Raw genomic sequence first — 23,955 nt, 5'->3', positions numbered from 1 at the left:
AGATGAGGGTTCAAGGAAAAACGGAAGAAGGATGGAGAATATCTGAAGTACCCATCAAGGACCGTGAGTGAGAAGGAAGACAAGCATGTGTTTTCATGAAAAAGAGATTGTGAAAGATGGAAAGAACCAAGATCTTATTCCTAATGAGTTAAAAATAAAAGGGTGGGGGAGTAGGAAAGTCATTATTTTACACTCCCTTGATGCAATCCCAGTTGACACTATCAAGCCAGTCTAGTTCATTTCTTGCCTGAATTGACCCAACTCTTGTCAGAGGAGACTGGCTTTTGACCACAAGTATAGGACATTTGAGGCTGAGAGGCTCATTACTCAAGGAATGCCCTGGAGGGAAATAAGAAGTGCTCCATCGGTTGATGGTCTGGAATGTTAGTAATGTGAATACCTGGTATGTGAAGAAAAGGAAGACAAAGGAGGAAAAGGCACCTGTTTTGATGGTGGCGAAGGTAGCCTTTCCCCCACAGCAAAGCTGCATGACCTTGCTTGTAGATGAAGTATTTTGTAAAATTATTCTGGCTTGCTTAGGGGTCAGTCATTTGACTGTTTCTCACCATTCCTGGAAGGACAAAGTAACTGCCCCCAACATCACCCCCAGGGTGTAAGAATTGATTAAAGTGAATTATTCACCATGTACCACTTACTCAAATATGAAGACTCATTGATCTCTAATAGGATCAAAATAAGCATTTTTTCTTCTTCTTTTCCAATAAGTTGCTATCACTGTCTATGCTTCTCATAAATGGATTCTCGAGAATCAAGTGATTCCTTTCAAAATTGTGGACTCTCAAACTGGGAAATCATATCTGAACTAAGGTCAGTTCTATGCAAGTGACCCTACATTCCTTTCTACAATGCCATAGTCAGTAGACTACTCTGAAGACCTCAAACAATTTCTCGAAAGCCTGGATGAGTTCCTGTAACTGCCCAACAAACTTCAAGAAAAACACATAGAATAATGAAATAAGTCTAAGAAACAATTTTTTAAACATCTTCTTTCTACCAGGGATTATTCCGGACCTAAGGAGATATAAAGATGCCACTCCCTGACTCTCAAGGAGTTTACAGTCCAGTATAAGAAAAATATGTGTAAACGATAAATACCACACTTGGCAGTAGGACGTAAGAAATATACTAGGAAAATAAATTAATTCTGACTGGGCTGGCTTAGAGAAGAAAGAAACAGTTGACTTAGAACTAGAAACATTAAAAAGATTGGGACAGTACAGAACTAGATGGCAGTGGAGTTTGGATAGAAAGTTTGCCAGAACAAGGGGACCGGGATGGACACAGGACCAGACTGGGCTCCTAATGATATGGTGAATTTCTCAATAGAGTAGAATAGAGTAAATTTAGGGGCTTTTCACACCAAGAATCTACTTTACAGTCCTTTTAAAGTATTTTGCTTTTAAAAATTTACTTTAAATCACTTATTTCCATATTTTCATTTTTTACTATTATTAAGATCCTTTAAGACAACATGACCAAAATAATCTTATTTTGTGTAATATTTGAAAAATGGCTGGAGCTAATTTTAAATATCTTTCCTGTTCAGATCTTCATCAAATTTCACATTTTTGCTTTTTTTATTCATTTTTGTCTTTGTTTTTCCTCTACTTCTTAGGTATTTTTAAATCCCAATATGCTTCCATAAATAATTAGTATAGAACACATAGGAATTATCAGATACCCACATTAGTTTAAAACCTAGAATTTAAGTAAAAATGTAATTAGCTATAAAATTCATAGACTTATGGTAATCATCTAGCTTCTACTAAACCCTAAATTTCAAGTCCCTACTAACCATTGAAATTTGCTTAAATTCATTCAGAAGGGTAATGTTTTAGGCAGGGTGAGCATCTGAAGCAAAAATTATCTACAGTCTAAATAACCTCTGAAAATAAGCGTACTATAAAATTAAGGAGGATGATTCTTCCTGTCTCTCAGTAAATCTAGCTCAACACTGAAAGAGATCACTATTCTTAGTGTGAGATCTAGATGAAATAATCGCCTTGTGTTAGAAGCCATGTTGTATGAAAAATATATACATAATTGTTGTTGTCATTATTTTTTTGTCTTTTCCTTGAGCGGGTATGGTTGATGTCACCTATGTTTAGCTATCTAACTACTGCGGTGGTCCTCACAGATACGCATGCATTAGCATCACCTGGAGGGCGCTGGATTGCAGAACTCCACTTTCAGTAGGTTTGGAGTGAGGCTTGAGAATTTGCATTTCCAACAAGTTACCAGTAATGCTGATGCTGCTGGTCCGGGGACCTCACCGTGAAAATGTGTGTGTGCATTTATGTGCATGTGCATTTGAGTGTGTATACACAAATCCTACTTTTTAAAATTAATTCTTGGTTATGAAGAGTGTTCTTTAAGATAACCGTGCGCATGTGCATCATTCAACCAACTGCATTCTTTATCAGTCCTTTCTTATTTATTCAGTAGTATACATAACCACTTCGGCCCTATAGAGCTGTTTTGATGTGCAAAGCTGGTAAAACCAATTCCCCACTGTCGGGAATGCCTTAAATGCTGAGGTCAAATTGTCAATAGAATCCTGCCTGGGTGGATTTAACGCCAGGAAGATAGATATAAAATTGGCATTTCAATAAGCTACTTTGCTAAACTTTAATAACACAAATTCTGTTAACCTTGGAGCCCTGATTAAAACACAAATAAGTGAGGAAATCCCTATTGTTAACTAAGCACATTTTGCATATTTATTGCTATCCCTTTTAATTTGTAAGGGCATGTCAGACGTGTAATGAAATTTATACTTGCTGGGTCTCTGATTTTGCCTTTTCCACATGTTATATTAGATGTCAATACCTGATGTGACTTTAGGAGCAGCTTACCTACATTTGCAGAAAAATATGAAAACAATTGAAAAGTGTTTGCTGGCATACCTTTCTTAGCTTTCTAATTTTTTCCTATACTCGTCTATAACCTGTTTTCGGAATCCAAAAATTTTAACTTGCTCTTTCACTCCACCAAAATGAAAGTCATATCTATATTTATTTAATTATTTAAGAAAGAAATGCTGTATTTTGTTGGGTTAAGTAGTGTATTCAGTCTATCAAATGTTTTGTTTAATTCAAAGTTATCCCTTATCCAATCATGTACTTAAAAAAGAGAGATAACCCTGAAAAAAAGAGACTACAATACAAATACGCAGGGGTTGGGGAATGTGAGAATATGGAAGTTCAGAAACACGGGGACCATTTGATACCCGAGAAGATGACCACATAGTGACCTTCAGGTTTGGGACTGATTATGGGGAGAGAGGAAGATACACAAAGTAGGATAAGAAAAGATAAGTAAAGATTTAGGTATAACAGATTAAAATGAGCCAAATTCCCAATTTCATCACATGATCTCCCTTATGGAGTCTAACTTGGGAGGAACTAGGTAGAAAATATATAAATATAAAAATATGAAAATAAAAGATAAAATCAAATTACCTACATCTTCCCTTTTTATAAGATTATGTAAAATTATAGAAGACAAGGTTAAAACTACACATCACACTTTAATTGCTATACCTATGGATTTCTTATAGAGAATTGCCTCCAGTGGCATGAATAATCTAAAATTGCTCGCAGCATTTATATTTGAAGACTATAAATCCTGTTCACTCATTCATTTAACAAACATTTACTAGGCAACTTCTCTGTGCCAAGTATTAGGTGAAGGAAATACGTTGTGAACATCCACCTTGGTGGTTACAGCATACCAAGAAGTTACTCATAGCAGTAACATGTGTTGACTATGGAAACTGGAGGAGTCCCTGGAGCTGAGATACAATGGAGCAAGGGCTCCTAGTCCTACTCATAATGTCCAGGTGCTCTTGCCAAACTCAAGGAACCCTAATTTAGAATTTCATTTAAACTATATGTGGGGGTCTGGGGGGAGGAACAGTCTAACCTATATATCTTTTCTACAGAGAAGAAATGTGTCCCTTCCACCTTTGAGGAGGTTATTTTCCCTTTCAGCAGAGGAGGGAGAGCTTCAGATCAGGACTAATTGTTCTGTGATTGATTAATAGCTTCCCTCCTGTTGCTTCGTACAGTGAGATGACATGCATTGTACACACAACAGGAGGTAAAAGAGAGTCAGTCAATTAGGGGAACAATTAGTTCCAGTTCCTACAATTTATTTGAGGTTGTAGATGAAATAGCTTCAAAATATTAAAAACATTAAAGATCAGTGAGGAAACGTAAAGAAACAAATTTATATTCAAATTTTAGGGGCAGATGCTCAGTTGACGCTGCTCTTCTGCAGATAGGTGATGTTAATGCAATAACAATTACAGTTTGGCAGCAATTAATAAATAGGCTGTCAAAACCAGTCAAGTTGTGTTCATGGTTTTGGAATGCTGCTGATTTTAGCTTTGACATGATGTGGCTGAAGTGTTCCTGAAAAACTCAATGTTATTAATTGAGAGGATGCAATTCTGTGACTCCCCTTCTACAGGTCTTAGGTTGGAAATTTCTGGAACTAAACATTCAGTGAAACCTGGTGTTTTATTTGGGGTCCATATTTCATTGATATTTGTGTTTAGAAAAATGCAGTAGGTAGGAATATTCTAAGATTAATGAGACGGATGAACCTGCAACTTGGAAAACATGAGTCAACTTGAAGTAACATAATTTGATGGGATCCTCAGGTCACATCAAATTCTGGACTAGGTTCTGTTGCAATATCATGGTATAAAATTCATGGTATGGGGGGGCTGGCCCCGTGGCCGAGTGGTTAACTTCGCGCGCTCCGCTGCAGGCGGCCCAGTGTTTCGTCGGTTCGCATCCTGGGCGCGGACATGGCACTGCTCGTCAGACCACGCTGAGGCAGCGTCCCACATGCTACAACTAGAGGAACCCACAACGAAGAATACACAACTATGTACCGGGGGGCTTTGGGGAGAAAAAGGAAAAAATAAAATCTTTAAAAAAAAAAAAAAAAAATTCATGGTATGGGTAGAAATCAGAGTGGATCAAGGGTAATGGCCCAGCTCCAAGTGAACCCAAGGTCATATCTTATGCAGAATAATCTGTAAGTCTGAGCCTGGCAAGAGAGTGTGGCCCCTCTGGTCCAGGGAGTGAGAAAGTAGAAAGAAAGGAATAAAAATGGTCAAGAACATTTCATTTAAACAGTTGAAAAAGCAAAACATTCAAGAATTAATACAAATTCTACCTTTTTAAAAGCAAGATATAATAAGGAGATTAAAGCCATGACACTAGCAAGCTGTAAGCTTGAAGATTAGGCTATCCTTACTGAATAATGATCAAAGCGACCGCAGCCCAGAATGTAAAGCCCCAATCAGTTTCACGTATCTACTACCACGTCCAGGCTTCAGTAAAGGAATAAATAAAATGTGCTACTGCTGCTAACATGCATTATATTATGCATATATATGTTATGTATGCATTGACATGTATAATATGTAAAACCCAAACACATTCTGAGAGTAATGCTCTAGAGTGCTGATCACATTTAGTCCCTCAGAAAAAATTTATAGTTTTAAAAGGTAGTACTGTTACTTTGATTAATAAATAATTTCCTGCTACAAAACTATCTGTTTGATACAAATAGGACAGCTAAGAAATAAGGAAAGCAAATAAAACCACTATCACCCAGAAAAACAAGGTAATACTAACAGAGAAAATTAAGTCTAAATATTAAATCTATTTCTAGACCAAAACAGGAAAGAATTCATCTCATCTCACACAAGTTTTCCTAAACTTTAAATAAAACTCTTGTAGAAATTTGTTATAAAAGTCCATTTTGTAATTTAATTCTAGGAATTAGCTATGAGGAAAAGCAAACTGATATTCGCAGCTCCTTGTCTGTGGTGTTTTAGTGCTTAGATCAACTTTCGTGTTCTATTTAATTTTTCTAATCCCTTTAGTTAATAAGTAAATCAGGACCAGGGGGAAAAAATCCATCAATTGCAAGAACAGTGGTAGAAAATGGCTAATTCATAAGTGACGCATGGTTACCAAAGTCATCTTGTCAGCATCACTTTGCTATCTTGTTAATGCTCTAATTTTTGTTTTTCCATTTGTTCTTCATAGAGGAAAATGTTTTACAGTTAATCTCTATGGTACTTTTCTTTCTAAGTCCTCTAAAAGACATTGATTTGGTAGTAGCTAAATATTTGAATACAAATTGATTTTATGCAATACACAGAAAACAAGTATTTTATTGATATAAATGGTTTCTGTATTTGTAGAATTACACTAAAAATTATTTTGAGACAGCGTGGTTCCTCCCTGGACGGTATTAGAATTTCACGCCCAAATCAAGTTGAACATTAATTTTATGTGAGTTTTTTGTCTTACACAATAGCATGAATGTCTATGGTTGGGAGTGTCAGGGGAGTGGAGATGTAGATAAAAGCTTTGAGAAACAAGATATAAGTGTGGAAGATGACAGGATGATCATGTGGGAAGAAATTGCTGCAGCTTTTCTCTCTTTCATTCCTATTCTTAAAAAAATACTTGAATTTGAGGACTTCGGTCATTTTCTTTCAGTCTGGGTGATAATAGCAGAAGACTCAGGCCTAAATTATACATGCAACACAGTAAATGCCCAGACATCATGCAGACAGGCCTCTGTAAGCAGGAGGAAGACTGCATGAATTTTGGGAACTACAAGCCATGTAAACTGACATTCCGAAATCAGCTGGCATTCTGATATCGATTTCCAGGCTTCCTGCACCGAGGAAGTGTTTATTGTCTTTAACCAGTTGTAGCCAAGAGCAAAGTCTCAAGGGCAGGAGGGACTCCTGCTGTTGTTGCCTAAGTCCTTGCACTCTTCAGTGCCACAGCCTGCTCGCCTCATCTGGAACGCTGTTTGCTCATTCTGAACAGTATTCAGTCTCTGATGCTGGGCTCCTCCAAAGCGCCGAGTGAATCAGCTAATTTCTACAGACTTTTCTTCTCTCTAACACCCTCTGCAAAATGCTGGCTGGCTTCTTGTTATCATGAATAACAGCATGATTTTGTAGCTACTTGTTCCCCTCTTTCAACACTGAATACTCTATATCCGTTTTCTCTCTCCCAGCTGCCTTCTCTCTCTTCACTGTCAGCATTTTGTCATGAAAAAGATTCAGTAACAACGGGTGCCCAATATTACATAGGCTCTATCTATCAGGATTTGAAGCAGGCTTCCATTTTCACGACGGAAATGCCCTGTCACCTCTCCAAATACCAATTCTCTCCAAAATTGAACTCACTCTGATCTAACATGTAAACCTGGAAATCAGTCCAAAGCCCGCTTAGGACACCAGAGAAAAACGAAGACTCAGGGACAAATTCATTCAAATTTACCTAAGTTTATGTTTTACTCCCCCATAACAGAGAAATGTAGTGTTCGTGTATATAAATACTATAAATATATGTCCGAAACACCGTCAGATTCCTACCATAGCACGGTAGGGATTGAGACATTGCGCTGAGTATTACAGACACAAATATGAATAAGACCCTATCCCAAAATGCAAGGGGCTCAGAGGCTGGTGGGCAAAATAGACACATACACAAATAATCACAATCTAATTCTAGAAATGCAATCGGAATGCAGAAAAGTTCTCATCTTTTCGCTTTTCCAGCATAAAGGGGAGAAGTCTTTCTCCATGTTTAAGTGAAGAGGACATGTTTTCAATGGTAGTACAGACAGGACTTCTGTCCCTGGTAGCTTATTAACCACAAGAGGTTATTTACGCTCCCTTCCAAAAGCTACTGCAATGGTAGAAAGGATATGAAAACAAAGGGTGGAGCACATAAAACTCTGGGCACCAGGACAGTACCTGAACAAATCAGAAATTCTAAGTCTTTTCCAAAGGATACAAAGCATTTTAGAATAATCAATAACGACACTAGATCTGAGAAGACTGCAACCCAGTTGCGCTTGGCGAAAATGTCCTCCGGAGAGAGGAACCCTTTTCCCCAGCTGGGCCTAGACATTCTCATGACTCGATCAAGGGTTTTTGCCTGGAGAGTAATTGCAATGGAGTCATTTATCAACGCAGAACTGCCTTCTCACAGCTGGACAACTGGCTCCAGTCGACACAGAGGTGCTAAGAGCCACTCTGAAAGCACTGTGAGCAATGTGAGGAGGAGTCTGGGAAGGGTTTAGGGCCAAAGAGAAGCAAAGCAGGTTCCCGGAATCTCCAGGGTGTGAAGAAGAAGCGCAGGAGCAGCCCCTCTGCCAGAAAGGAAACACAGGCCACTCCAGAGAAAGGCCCTCCTTACCTTGAGCTCGAGGGACTTCGCAGTCTGCCTACTGCTCCCTGCCCAGGATCAGAAGGGCAGCCTGCTCATCACATACTCTAACCAGGCACACCGAACAACCAGGCACCCCTTCCATGCAGACAAGAGGCCAAATGGGGAGAGAAATGTGCCCAATTTACAAGAAATCTGTATGAGTCACTAGTATTTGTCGATGTAAGATTATTCTGGCTTCAGGGCCCATGCTCTTATGTATCTAAATCTAGCTGATCTGGATGTGTATTGGCCCCGTCTACATAGCTTAGTAACATAACTTGCCCTCCTACCTATGTCCCATTTATTAAAGGGGATTATTTGGTAAGTCAAATAAATACCCAATTGGTGAACCATCTACCTATACAAATAGTGAAAAGGTAAAAAAATCAAGAAAGGGAATTTTGGAACCAGAGTGATACCACATGGGTCAGCCAGTCATTCTGTTTGGTTCCTGTTCCATAGAGAAGGATGAACCAACCTCCATCGAGAAACAGAAAAGATTTTTTAAAATTTTTTTCTGAGTCTAATTGATGTTGCTATGGGACCAGAGGGTGGTGAGATAGAGAAGTAGACAGAAAATTTGGCCATATTTCAGGATCTGGCCTTCAAAGTGATAGGCTCATAAAATTATTTTGAAAGTTATCTTTTGGTATGACTCATACTAACCAATTTGCAAGAAACTAACATATAAGCCAGAATGCCAATATTTCCTTAGGGACTAGACATGGCATCTCTCACCTGTGCCTTCTCTCCTAGTCAAAAAATCTGTGTGGCAAATGATACTATATTAACTTTCACGAATTAGAGTAGGAGGAACTGTTTGCATCCAGCTCTGTAATAGGGATATATTTGCTACAGGAACAAGACATTATTATTGTTGTTATTATAAACATTGCATTAAAATGATTATTATCAACTACCATTGAGTGCCTGCTAGATGCTTATTCACATATTATTGACTTTCATAATAAAAGTGTAAGTTATGTATTATTATATTTTTTCTAACAAATGGGGATACACTGGCTCAGGATCCAAGTAACGCACCCTTGCTTTTGTGGCTAAGACAAGAGTGGGAACTGAGATCTCTCTCAAGTTGGCGGTCCTGGAGCCCACATGTGTTCAGCAAGGGGCTCCTATAACTGTGGCACTTGCCTTGTCAACGTCTCCTCTCCTCTTGATGGGTTTTATCTTGTTCTTTTTTTTACACCCTAGTTCCTACATTTCATTATGAATTATTCTTCCTTAAGGTGTGTTGTTATTATTTTCACCTTTGCAGCTTTAAACTTTCAAGCAGCACTGTATTTTGCCTATTCTTTCTACTTCTAGCCTGGAAAATTCTCTGATTTTAAGTTGCTCTTATAAAAATCTTCCTCACATTTCAGTTTGATTTTATAGTTTTATTCTTTCAATTTTAGTGGTGCTTTGATAGCATTCCTTCTTTTTCTTTTTCTTTTTTTCTTTTAGGCACAAAACTTTGATAAAATCTTTTGGCTTGGGTTTCTTTTCTCCCATTGATTTTGTGTTTGATTGCAAAAGCGCCTAAGTAGTTTTTTAAAACAAAATCTCCAGTAAACAAGTGGGAATTATATTAAATCATATCTTCTATTTTGTTCTGTATCTCACCTTCTACAATACACAACGACTTTCAGTTGATTGAAATCAACATTCATATTTCATTCATGCTATCAGTATACTTTTATCTTAGTAAAAGTGTCAGTTTATCTGTAATATAGTATTCAGCTATGAATTTGTAATAGTATGCCCTCGCTCTGAAATGTCTCCTTAGCCAGTTGGATATTAATTGAGATTCAGCTATTGACATTACTTGTTTTAAGGAAAAGCAGTTGCATATTAATGACATGGAAGAAAAAATAAATTTGGTTAAATAGAAACATATTTTCTCCCAAGAAATGCATCAAAGTTTATAACCAGACTGAGGAAACAAACTTGAGGTTCTGATCATCAATGATCCTGAGCTACGCAACAGGGAAAGTTGCAAATCTCCCCTCTGTGTCTGCTGCTTTATGGTGAGGCAAAGATGGTTTCTACTTCAGGATATTAAAAAGTCATGGTAAGATGGCATTTTGAGATTATAAATCATCTAGCAAATTTCAAAGACGAAGTTAGTCACAGTCAGTATTTTAGATCACTTTTCAGTTTCTTTTAATATGTCATAATATCAAATTATTGATCAGTAAGTTTGGGGAAAAGCCCAAAGAGATGAGAGGACTGTGCCTATAGAATTACTTTATTTTAATGAAATTATAGAGTCTATAATTACTGAATATAAAATGAAAAGGCAATTTAGCTCCGTGTATTGCTGTCAGTAAGCCAGCATGCCCGTCTGTGATGCAAATAAGAGGGTCTTTACAGATCGTGCTTCTCAATGCAAACTATTACACTGAACTCTTTCTTTGAAGATCTAAGATGCAAACTATGGTATATTCATTGCTCTTATTATTGAGCCACTTAAATGGAAATGGCATTAAGTCCAAATGTTGACCAAAGGAAAGTTTAAAAAAAAGCCACAGATAATTTTTATCAAAGTCACATTTTTCACAATGATGCTTAAATGTGAGATGGTGACGCAATGGCATTTTATAGAAAATCTGTCCTTAAGCTCACTTTCCTGAAGTGGCATGATTTGGGTTTGTCAAGAGGAAAGAGAAGACATGAAAATTCTTCATGGGCGTATCCCTAACTTTATCAAAGCTCGAATTGTTGGAGAGAGAGAGTAAACTGTTTCTTATTGAGACAAAAGCAAAAAAGAAGAAGCAAAAAAAAAGGAACCCACTAAGACACACCTGGAGACTACACTACATAGTGGACATAAGAGGCTACCTGCCTTTCAAATATTCCTTCCAATTCTTTGACTCCCTCTGATTTACTTCTAAAGCGATCCAAGTGAATCAAGGCATAGTTGTACACTGTCCCCTCACTCACACTTTAATTAAAGCAGAGCATTCAATCTGAATACAATGTACAAAACTGGAACCTTACCTAAACCTTTCAAATCTTCTAAATTAGATGAAACCAATCACAAAACCAATTTTCTTGTATTTCAAATCAATTCAATTCAATTCTTACTTATCCAGCACTTTAGGATGCAGAGCAATGATCTTCACCATAATTTATAGGATGTGGGGAAGATACAGCCCTGTTCTGCATAGGAGAAAATGTAATGAATGTCTCTTAGACTTATTGAGAATCAAAACTAGGGTCAAAGGCACACACAGGTAAAGGGATCAGCAAGCAGCCGGTTGGCACAGCATAGTAGATAATAAGCCTATAGAAAAAAGCAAGTTTTACTTTTGTTATTGTGGAAATTGTATTATAAAGTATTCATATATGATAATTTTTGGCTGCAAGCAACAGCAAATGCAACACAAAATGGATTACACTTTAAGGAAAATGTGTTATCTCCCGTTGCGAGGAGTTCTACGGTTGTGGGGTTAATTAATACAGCAGCTCAATAGCTTCATGAGGGTCATGATTACTTCCAGCTTTCAGCTCTGTCACCTGTAAAGCATCAACAGTCTCCTTCACTAGATTCTCTTATGATCACATCATGGCTCGAGCAGTTCTGGGTACCACACGCAAATAAAACCCCAACCAATAGAAGCAACGTTACTCCTGTGTATAGATTTTTGAGAGGTAGAAAAACTTTCCCAGAAGTCATGCAACAGACTTCCCTTTCTATTACAGCAGGCCCAAACTGGATCATATGACCTTGCCTAAACCAACCACTGAGAAAAAGAATGGATTACCCTGAGTGATGTATAGATTAAAAAGATTTACCCAAGAGTGGGGGATAAGCAGTAGTAGTTGCCTGGAAAAAATAGGGCTTATCTTAAATCAGAAGGAAGGAATAGCTGTTAGATAAGCAACCTACATATCATCCTTCTTACTATTATTTTGTAAATTTGTGGATATTGTTCATTCATGTCTCATGTCCCCAAATTAATTCACTGGCACACAATAGAAGATAGAATATAAAAAGAAGAATAAGCCAAATCACCACTTTTTATATTTCTTATCTGATATATTTTGCAAAAAAACTTAGTCTTCAGGCCCAACTATACTCAGATATTTTAAATCTTAGTGGTTTTCCACGTGGTATGTTCTTTCAGCACAGTCTCCCATAATCATTTCCATTAGAGCATGTATCACATTGGATTTTAACCATCTGTGTGTATCCCCACGCACAGAGATGGTGAATGAATGACTTGAAATTTATCCAAAGCACCTACTATCATGTTAGATACATTGTAGACACACAATTTATTTATTTATTCAGCATTTATCTATTCATTCATTAAGGCAGGGCAGAATTCCATGGGCCCTGGAGTTAGCCTGTCTCAATTCAAATCTTCACTCTAGCACTTACTGTCTGTGCAACCTTTGGTTAGTTTTCTCATCCGTAATAGAGAGATGATAATATTGCCTGACTCCTGGGGTTTATTTTGTGAGCATTAAATGAACTTGCATGTCTAAAGCTCTTGTAAAAATGCCTGGCTACTAGTATGGGCTTATTAGTGTTAGGTGTTTTTATTTTTTAACATACTATTTCTAACTGTAGACTGCAGAATTTTCTATCATATTTACCACAATCTGAACTGTGTATAGATCGATTTTAAAGGTTTGCTTCACTGTGTGACAAAAACAATGACAGTTTGAACACAGGTGGATAAAAGGGAGCTTTGAGTTGCAAGCTTAGATTTTTCTTTCAAGTGCCTGCAGCTCAGAAACAGCAAGAGTTCAGAGCTGAGTTGCAGCAAAGCAATAGAGAATGGGAATTCCAAATTATTTATCTGCTGCTTCTCTAGAAAGCATTTTGAGAGCCAATTGACATGATCCATCTGTATCTCTTCAATAAGTGCCCAAAGCATCTATTTTTATCATACCGTACAAAACTTAAAGAGGTAACTTCAATTAATATTGCACACAATGAGCATTGTTGATGAAAATTATGTTAAGTGAATCCATGTAAGATTTCCATTCCATCCCTAGGTTTTCGTATCTGCCTTTTCTATCAAAAAAGAAAAGAGACTTTGACCCTTACTCTACCATTTTTAAAGCACTATAAAACACACTTGAAGTCTTTGTAATGCACTTGAAAAGGCTATTTTGATCTCTTTTTCTTGATCATAACCTTGCCATTTTTACTGAAATCTTGGGAGGCCCATTAAAGCCATAACAGTTCTCCATCATTGAGTGGCACTTTTAAAATAAACTACAATTTTTGAAACTGCAATGATAAAATATTTCATTAATAGAGAAATGTGCACAATGGATTATTAGAAAAACAATATAAAATTTGTAAATTTATTATTAAATGTTTTTAGAAACAGCTCTAATATCCCAATTTCCTAAATTTTTTCCCTATTTAAGTGGGAAATTTTCCATTTGTATATCTCCTGATTTTCTGTATCATTATTACAGTAACTCAGTACTTGAGATTTGACGTGGCTATGTTTTGTTTGTTTCCATTCTTCTATTCTGTATATTAAGGTCTGAGGGGAAAATAATATATCAATGAATATAGTTTTCATTTGGTTCATGGATTAATTTTTATTTTAGCTAGTTCTTCTGAAATTTATATTGACTACACTTGCTAAATATAATTGTGGCATTCGATCTTCTGAGAATGAGAAACTGTTTAAAATTTTATATAGTTTATCACTTTATAATATATTATTTGCAAACAATGCTTCCATTTTTCCTTCATTCTTTACAAAATCTGTATTTCATTTACTCTAAGAATCTATCCATTACAAGATGCACCATTATTTTATATACCACTAAGAAAAAAATGCTACAAATTAAACTGTGTCAAAAGCAGTTTTATATCACTTAAATTTTTATTTTGTACTTATTAAAATACTCAGTTATTTGGACAGATTTTATATTATGTCACCCTTATATACATACAAAAGAGGAAAATAAAAGCAAAATAGATTGGTTAATAAATTCCTAAAATTTCTAAATCTCTTGTCAACTGAGTTGATGATACCCATCTTTTTTTTTTACACACCATTTTTCTTTGTGCTATCAAGAGCGCTGGATAAAGCATTTCTCTAAATATTGCTCCACTGTTGCTTCCAAAATCTTCCAAGCTGCTTGACTCTCGTTCTGCCAGTTTTAATTGCATGAGTTTCAATAGAAAGCTTCAGATCACAACCAGGATTCAAATCTCTTCCTGAAATGGCCTTTCAATAATTTAACCGGAACATCAGTGGAAATAACGAGGTTGGGTGTGCATGGGCCTGGCAGATAGTCAGATGCCACAGATTATAAGGCAAATCCTCATTTCAGAGATGTAAAAATGTGGGGAAAAAAAATGTATTCAGTTGAATGTTTTAATCACTCAACTATCAGTTAGTTTCCATGGCATTTTTCGAGGCCTACAGGATAGCAGCGCGCGTCACTGTGCATCATCAGTTCTGTCACTCTTCCACGTACTCTAGTTATGAATGCAGAGCAGACTGAGTAACAGACCTCATCACCTCTGGCTATAAATTCAAATATTCCCGAAACTACCAAGTCTAGTGTACTTACACAGGAAGTTTTACTTCTCATTATGCTTTCTTGATTACAAGGTACAGATGCTCAGATTTCTATCAATATTAGTATTTACAGGATGCTACATACTGAAACTCAGAACTGAAAACCAAGCCAAAGGAAGCTGGGTACCTGGAGGGATGGCATTGCACAGGGGTCACAGACGTGAGCCCTGGGATCAGCTGTGTTTGGAATCCTGGCTCCCCCACTTATTAATTCTGCGACAATGAGCATGTTTCTTCTCTTCTCTATACCTCAGTTTCTTCAGAGTATTTCATAGCTTCGATTCCTGAAGGAGAGACTCTTATTGGCCTCACTCACCTTTTCATCTTAAATGGTGTCGTTGGCCTCAGGCCAGCATCTAAGTGAGCTGCCCTTGAGTCAGGTACTCATCCACCCTTAAATCCACTGTGACTATGGCTGTAGGGGGTGGTCATGCAATCTACATAGATCCTTTTCCATCTTTAGAGCCTGTGAGCAGGACAATTTCATTGAAAAGGAGTTATGAATGGGCAAACACTAGGATTCACATCTCAACTACATCTCCCACCAACCGTCTGCAGGATCCAGGCTCAGATCTGTCTCCCCTCACAGAGAATAAAGTTTTTAAAAACGAGACCTAGTGGTTGAGTTCAGCACACTCCACTTTGGCGGCTCGGGTTCGCAGATTCAGATTCACTTTTTGACACGGGACATATTTTTTCAAACAATGAAGATTAGAGCAAGATGGGAAAATAATTGAATTCTTATTAGAATCAGTGTCCTTCCTCTTTTAAGGAAGATAGATCTTGAGGAACTGCTTTTGCTTGAGATAAACACTGGAGAATCTGGAAAACTAAATTATATAAGAAAAAGATAAGAAATAATGCGCATTAAAAATAAGAAATCTGGAAGTTGGTAAGACAAAGTTTTCCAACCTCTAGTAGGAGTAGCTAGCCATTTAAAAAGTTTGATCTCTGGTTTTTAATACAAACGTTTGCCTTTTAAGCTATTCTGTTTTAAGCACCTCACATCAGCACCTCTCTCTGCTTATTCCCTTTGGACCCAAATTTCCCACTTTCTGATTCTACTTACTACTTCTCATTCGTGCTTTCCCAACTGTTTCCTGGTGATTGGAGTCATGTTCCCAGTTGTCTAACTATGTCAAGAAGATAACTGTGGGTTGTAATTTACCAACATTGGTGTCAAGAGACGCCATTATGGGACATATTTGAGTTTCCATAATGGCAGGAGGAGGCAGCCAGGAGAAACTCGTGGGCTGTCTCAGTGGAGAGAATTGGTGCCTTATTCTCCTGTTTTCTGATCCACACAAAGTGTAGGGCTCAGTAGACAAACACCAAGGGCCCAGTGCAAGATAAATGAACCTAACAAACATGAGCATCATTCTTCCCTTTTGGGAAAAAAAAGGAAACTAAGAAGAAAGAAAAGGCAAAGATAAGGAGAGCAAGAGGTTTTTGATCAGAGAGAGGGAGAGAGAAAGACAGCGGAGAAAGATAGCAGAAGGAAAACGAATATGGCTGCAGGAGGTTGCAGAGAGACAGCTTTGGAAGAAGGGAGAGAGAAGACGTGTAGCACTTTCCACAGAGCCAGGAACTGGAGATTGTGGTGATGGTTTCACATGTGTGTTCTTATCTCCAAACTCACCCAGCTGTATACATTAAGTATGTACACCTTTTTGTATGTCAATCCTACCTCAATAAAGTGGCAAATAAGTAGATAAACAAGATTCCTCAGAAATGCAGCTGGTATTTAATATTTCCTCCTTCCTCAGACTCTTCCAAAGACGCCTCCAGTTTAATAATCTATACACCTTTTCAGTGTTTGTAGCTTAGTATTTGTAGGATTAGGGAGGAGTGTTGATTCTATTCTAAAAGTAAAGCTAAGCAGGCCCACTCGTGTTCAATTTGCAGAGACGTTTATGAGAGGTACTGCCGGAGAGCCATACTCTTAAGCACAATTCCCCCTGCCCCTCTTAGGACACTTTTGTGACTAGAAAAATGGGTAAAATCTGGAGGGACTTACATCTCTTTGGAAAGGAAAAAGGACCCAGGAGCCTGTACACTTTGTGGATTAGGAAGGTGGGCTGCCTGCTGCGCTTCCAGTTGCTCCAAGGTCTGAAAAACAAACTTTCAACTCTAGCACTTTTACTGGGACTATTGCCACAAGTCAGCTGTCACCCACCATGACAGGGACCCTATAATCTCTGGCTTTCCTCTTACTTCTCTCAAGAGAAAGTATCTATTTAAACTGGAAAGAAGATACACCTCGAGCCTGACATTCAAACATCTGCAAACTTGTGGAAGATTTTGATAATGCTGCTAGACTTCACTTACTGCCTAAGGATCCTCAGGTTTGGAAAGAATTTAAATGAAACCTTTGACAGTTGATTCATTTTATTTCCCCAAAAATCTTTCAGAGTGGGTGTCACACGTTGGATTCCCTGGGAAGCTGCTCTGAGTCAGAGGAAGCTTCTGGGGAATGCTTTCCGTGTAGGGGAGGGGAGAAAGCAGGTTTGGGCAAAGGGAGTTGCTGAACTGAGATGCAGATCCCAGACTTTAGCTGATCCTACAAGGCCCTTCAGAGCTGAACCAAACTGAGGCAGAGGGCCAGGATTTTATGCCCCCATCCACCAACCATTGGATGTGGACTGTCCCTGGGGAAGGGGCTTCGACCCTGGGCAAGGCAGTTCTCTTTAGACAAGGGTGAAGCACCAAGAGAGACTCCTCAGCTGTGAGCTCTCCACAGGCAGCACTCCCCCAGACTGGGGGCCTCATCCCTGAGAGCGACGGAGGGATGCACATGGCGTCTTCTACGCTTTCCACCTGTGCCTACGGAAGGTCAAGGGGAATTCAGATGGAATAAAATCACTACATTCCGTGCTTTACCTCAAAAATGCATTCTAACACATCCCGTGATATCTCCTAGACTCTTTATAATAATTATTCCATGAGTTACTTTCAGTTTGAGGTATTTCTGCCTTAGATTACTTTTCATTTTTAGGAATAATAATTTTTTCATTATTTCTTTGAACTTCTTCCGTTTGCTCTTTAATTTTGCATGCTATTATTATAAAATACAATACTTAAATGGAGGTAGAAATCGTGCTTTCTCCAGAAATCATCATGTTTATGCAGTATGGAGGACTATCTCACTATATAATCTGAGAAATCTATATTAATTTGTAGACCTAGAGATAGACATAATTAAATTCCTACTAAGGAGAATAAATATAAGGGACACAGGAAAGTTGTCATGGCAACCCAAAATCCTGATTTTCCTCATTTTATACCACAGAAGTATTAACCTTTATGATACTTTAACATTTTTTCTACATTGTATTTTACCAATGGACATTTAGCATATTATGTTTGCTAAATATGTAGCTGAATCATTCTCTCTTGCAATTTAGCTTTTTACATTACATTTTAAAGTATTTTTTTTAATCTGGCATTACAAAATTAAACTCTTTCTACAAGATCCAGTTTTCTCAAGAGCAAAACAGTTTTAAAGGTTTTTTCCTTTGTGTTGTTTAAAATAACTCAGGGTTTTAATGTTTATGGACAATGCATACATACAGGAAGAAAAGAACAGTGAATGTTCCCCGACAAAGTTATTTTAAAATGTGTTTTTCCAATCTCTTTTTTTACAAAAGTTTTTTATTTAAAGAAATTGGACATTTATATAATGTTTCATAATTTGCATTTTTTATGCAACACTCTAGTGTATTTCCAGGTTTGTAAATGTTTACCTTTAGATAATTTTAGTAACATCATTTGATGAATTACCATAACTCAAGAAGTCTCTCTGTTAGGTAGTTTCTTGTCTTCTAATGATCCAAATAAGTTACTATAAACGTCCTTCAATTAAATTATTTGTACACCTAAGGTTAATTCTTTATTGTGAATTCCTAGAAAAAGAATGAATCTGCTACAGTTTTTGACGCTCTGTTACTTTGGCCTCCACGAAGCACTTTTCTGACTTACGGTTTTTGCCAATGGCCCAGTTTTTTGTACCCTCACCTCCATATCTACATTTGGCTACATTCACAAATGAATATATATTATCTCATTGTTATTTTAGCTTTCAGTTCTTTGATTATTTGTGAAATTAACACTTTTTTTGTCAGAAAAATAGTCAAAAGCTCCTTCAAAAACCACATTTTTATCAGATCCTTTTCTCATAGTGTGCAAATCCCTTACGTTATAGTGGCTAAGATACCCGGGTTCAAATCCCAGCTCCACCAATTACTAGGATGTGACTTTGAACCAATTACATGACCTCTGTGAGTCTTCATTTCCTCACCTGTAAATGGATGATAATTATATCTATCTCATGGGAGTGGTAAGAGAGCTATATGATTTCATAGATCGAAACCACTTAGCAGGTACTCAACAACTGTTGGCTGTTATTTTATCAAGACTTGAGTAGAATATAAATTCTTTTTTCTGAATAAGCAAACAATGCCACATGCACTAAAGTACATACAAGAGTATAAAGTCATCACTTTAGTCAGGACTGAATAATCAACTTCTTGATAAGCATCTTATTTCCACAAATATGAATATAAGAGCCATGTAACTAGTCTTAGTTTTGCAATTTACAAACAATATTATCTCTCAAAATAAGAAGGAATAAAAATAAAACATTAAGCTATCAGTCCTTTTTGTCAGTATGTTAGATCCTTAATTGCTTATTGTATTTTTGTATTTTATGACTTTTTAAATTTCAAAGTGGAATATGTTAAGTAGAAGGAACATTGTCTATATATTTCTTCCAATCTTTTCCTTGTTTTTAAAAATATCAGAGGCCAGCACTGTGTCCAAGTGACTGAGTTTGCACACTCCACTTTGGCAGCCTGGGTTTTTGCTGGTTCGGATCCTGGGCACAGACCTAGCACCACTCATCAGCCCATGCTGAGGCCATGTCCCACGTAGCACAGCTAGAAAGACCTGCAACTAGAATATACAACTATGTACTGGGGGGCTTTAGGGAGAAGAAGAAGAAGAAGAAGAAGAAGAAGAAGAAGAAAGATTGGCAACAGATGTTACCTCAGGTGCCAATCGTAAAAAAAAACAATCAGAAATGGTAGAAAAATATCATCGGCTGGTAGGAGTTTAAAGGTTATAGCTTTTACCTTTTTTGATAAAACGCCTTCCAAGCATACCTTATTTCTGAAGAGGATTATTTTTGAGAAACATTCTTTGCTTCCTTAAAAAAATACTGATTAAACCTCAAGTATATTTTCTAAATGTTGACTCTATTTACCAAAAGTCTTATTCTTCCTGTAAAGTTTTAAAGCTTTTAACTTATATGTAGAAATGTTTTATACCTCATAATAAGCTGGGGTCGTAAGAAAACATTTAACAACCTGTATGGCAAAGGACCCAACCAGCAGTGTGCACAAAGACTAGAGACAACACGTAGCCAGGTGGAGGGAGCCGCTGAACAGTAGTCTGGATGAACAGGAACAATATCTCACTTCCAGAACACACTTCCAGAACTCACTTCCAAAAATCGAGCCTAAACACAGTTAGACAATATGCCTTTAATGTAATGACAGCACTGTTGTATTTAGTTATTTGTACTAAACACAATCATTTCCTTTAAGTCCCACAGTAAACCATAATTCCTCAAATACCCTCAACTATCCTGTGGAGATAAGTAATAATGTATATCACGTCTGGTGATTCTCACAGCAGAGGAAGAAATTCAGTTTTTGAATATATACATAGTAATATTTCATACATATGTATGTGTTTCTGTGTGTACGTATATATAATTTTAGTCTTGCTGACTCGCATGAAATATAAAAGTTATGGTATCATCAATATCAATAGTTTCACCTAAGTTGTGTCAACAGTGTAAACAAGACTCCAAATTTTTTCAGGGAGACAAGATCCTAACCTAAGTGTAATCAGAAAATCAGGAAAAGCTTCTGGAAAGTGACCTTGAGTTGGAAGAAAAATAAAATTTTTCCAAAATCTGGAAAATTCTGGACTTCCAAGTGTTATTAGGGAGGCAGAGTGGGAGGAAGGGAGGAAAGGATGAATCAATAGATGAAACAAACTTACATGACACGCTGTGCTAAGTTCTTTACATAGATTATCTCATTTCATACTCAGAAAAACCTTATGTTATTGGTATGATTATTCTCACTTTGCAAGTGAAGAAACAAGAACAGAGAAGATCTGAACCCTTAGCTATCTGATTCTACCCTTTAGGATTATACTAATAGCTAGTAGTAGAAAATTCAAAGCTTAAAAAAGAGAACTAATCTATTATAAAATAAAAATCGATTTTGTATGTGTATGTATTAGCCTCAGCCATCATCTCCTTCCAAGAGATCCAAAAATCTCTGGATTTTGATTAAGATTTTAATAATAAACCCATACATCTGAGATTATTCTACTTTTAATTTTACTCCCACCAAATATGTACATATGCATAATTAACTCACAATAGGTTTGAATTCTATAAAAATCCTGTTTCTGTTTGCTGGGTATCTCCATTTCTTTGCTAATCAAAAGGGCTTTATAGGTCCATCAACTTTCCTGCTGAGACTGTGAAGTTACTCATGCCCAATCCTGTTTGTATGTATCTGTTTCTGCCCCAAATCGTGTCCACTCTCTCACAGGCATAGCCTGAAATCTAAATCACACAGTAAAATTATTAAAGTCCAGCATGTGTTTAGGTTGGAGACTGACTTCAATTCCACCCCTTTAGAACGCCTTCCTTCCATTTAGAGAGCACGTCACGTGTACTAAGAAAAGCCTAGGCAAGTTCTTCTTATTTCAGAAGGCAAATAAATTAAGAGATCGAATGTCTTGTCAAAATTTATTTAGCTGGTGAAGAAGACTAGAAGTGAAGTCTTCTGTATTCAAGGCTAAGATTGTTTGCATTGACTGCCTTAAGAATTAACTGTTTTTTAATATTTTGGAGATAAACATTCAAAATAATTGAATAGGTTATTTCAATAATATAATCATACTGAAATAATTGGACGAGTCATGTTTTATCATCCATGCCTCGGTTTATATAGTCAATCATGCCATGTTTACCATAGCTTCAAAAATTCACCCAGCAAGACAAGTGCATTATTGATCAGAATTTTGTCTACAGTAAATGTCAAAAAACTGATGGGGAGAAAAACTTACCATCAATAAATGAGATTCAAGAACTAATTTCTGTATAACGTTCATGACATCTTAAAGAGTATCAATGTTATAATAGTATTCTTTATTACCATTTTAAAATTTACTAACATTTTGAATGGATGTTAAATTTATTAACATTTCCAATATAAATATTTGCTCTTTTTTCTTTTTAGAAAATACAAAATGTTTAGAGTAGAGAGCATGTGTGTTGTCAGCAAGTGTTTCATACACATGTCAGTGAGATATGGGTTATGAAGTTAAATCCACACAGCAAATAATTGCCTATATAAATGACTAATAGATTTGACAGTTTACATAGTATTGTTGGGAGAGAATGTTTTTCGTAACTACATCTGCTCTTACCTTCTGGGGATGACTCTGTACTGTGGGTCCATAAATATTTCATGAACCAACATAAAGTACTATGCTAATGATAGACTATTTACCCAGCGAGCAGGTGCACCCTCTGATGTTTTTTCATCTCTGGTGTACTTTTGACGTGGGATCAGCTAAGCCATTTTGAATTGTTCTTTTTCTGCTTCCCTCCTCTCACAGTCTCACCTGAACCTAAAATGGTGAGCGAGAGTCATCATGAGGCCCTGGCAGCCCCGCCAGTCACCACTGTTGCGACAGTCCTACCAAACAATGCCACAGAGCCAGCCAGTCCTGGAGAAGGAAAGGAAGATGCCTTTTCTAAGCTGAAGGAGAAGTTCATGAATGAGTTACATAAAATTCCATGTGAGTATTATATATCGTTACTAGAATAAAAATAAATGGTTGAAAATCACCTTACCTCTTGAAAAGAAAGCAGAACTCCTCTTAACATGCTATAAACTTGTGTGATTTTTTTTTTTTTTTACTATTGGAATGGTAGTATTCCAATAATAAAATGGAATATTCTTGGAAATAGAATATTCTTAAGTTTTTGAACTATACTTTTTAAATTAAAATTCAGTTTATAAAAAAATCTATACCTTGTAAGTAGGTTCCTTTTTTTATCTTCCTCAATGTCTGTTTCCCTAAAGAATATTACTGTTTATGGGTTGTGCTGTATGTATTTTGGACTTGTATTTATGAAATTATTCCATTGTAAAGATTATGCCTAAGCAATAGCTAAAATGTATGTTCCCAATATTGCAAATTTGATTTTCTCTTATTTATTTGTTAGCATTTCAAAATCTTTTGCGCAGTTTTTAAATTTTTCTTTGTTGTCATCAGGAAAAAACATCAGTCTGTATCAAAGTTTATTTGTGTGAGTGTAGCACCAGGTCCAATCAGTGGCATTTAATGTAAGTCTTAAACTACAGGTTGGTGTTTTTTCCTTCAGATTTGAACACTTACTATGTCCTAGACACTTTTCCGATGCTGGGAAAATAGGTTTTGGCTCTCACTAGTGGGGAAAAGAAGTACTAAATCAATAAAGAGGCACATATGTATGGTATGTTATGTGGTAATAAATGATGTAAGGAAAAGTAAAGGAGAATAAGCAGGATAGGGAACAGGATAGAGGGTAAAAGGTTGTTATTACTTCAGATGATCAGAGCTGCTTCCCTTTGTAAGGAAATCTGGAGGAAGTAGGGGGAAGTTATAAAACCTAGGAAATACAGACAAAGGCCCTTAGGCAAAACTCTTCCTGGAACAGCAAGAAGCTCATTGTGCCTTAAGTAGAATGAACAAGATGGGGAGAGTGGCAGAAGGTGAATCTGGATTGTTACAGAGACCATAGCATGTGGGGCTTTGTGGATCCTTCAAAGGAACTTGGATTTTACTCTGAGTGAAATGAAATGCCTTTGGAGAGTTTTGAGCAGAGGTATTCCATAATCTGACTTAGTTTTTTTCAAAGATCACTCTTGCTACTGTGTTGAAAATGGGCTACAGAGGGACAAGGGCAGAAGATGAAGCAGACTGTTGCAATAATCCAGATGAGAGGTCTCTAAAATTCACGAGAGAATTAT

At 36.9% G+C, this 23,955-nt stretch overlaps 1 protein-coding gene across 1 annotated transcript in view; it reads left to right on the top strand.

Annotated features, from left to right (window-relative positions):
• SYT1 (synaptotagmin 1) overlaps window positions 1-23,955 on the top strand; it is a 520,201-nt gene that overhangs the window by 306,706 nt on the left and 189,540 nt on the right. Inside the window, exon 4 of the mRNA XM_046646394.1 lies at window positions 22,556-22,738. Within this exon, the coding sequence (XP_046502350.1) occupies window positions 22,573-22,738 (166 nt within the window). The 5' untranslated portion in view covers window positions 22,556-22,572. The remainder of the gene's footprint in view (window positions 1-22,555; window positions 22,739-23,955) is intronic.

This window comes from Equus quagga, chromosome 19 (genome assembly GCF_021613505.1).
Source record: "Equus quagga isolate Etosha38 chromosome 19, UCLA_HA_Equagga_1.0, whole genome shotgun sequence".
NCBI lineage: Eukaryota > Metazoa > Chordata > Mammalia > Perissodactyla > Equidae > Equus > Equus quagga.
This window is presented reverse-complemented; position numbering and strand designations above follow the sequence as displayed.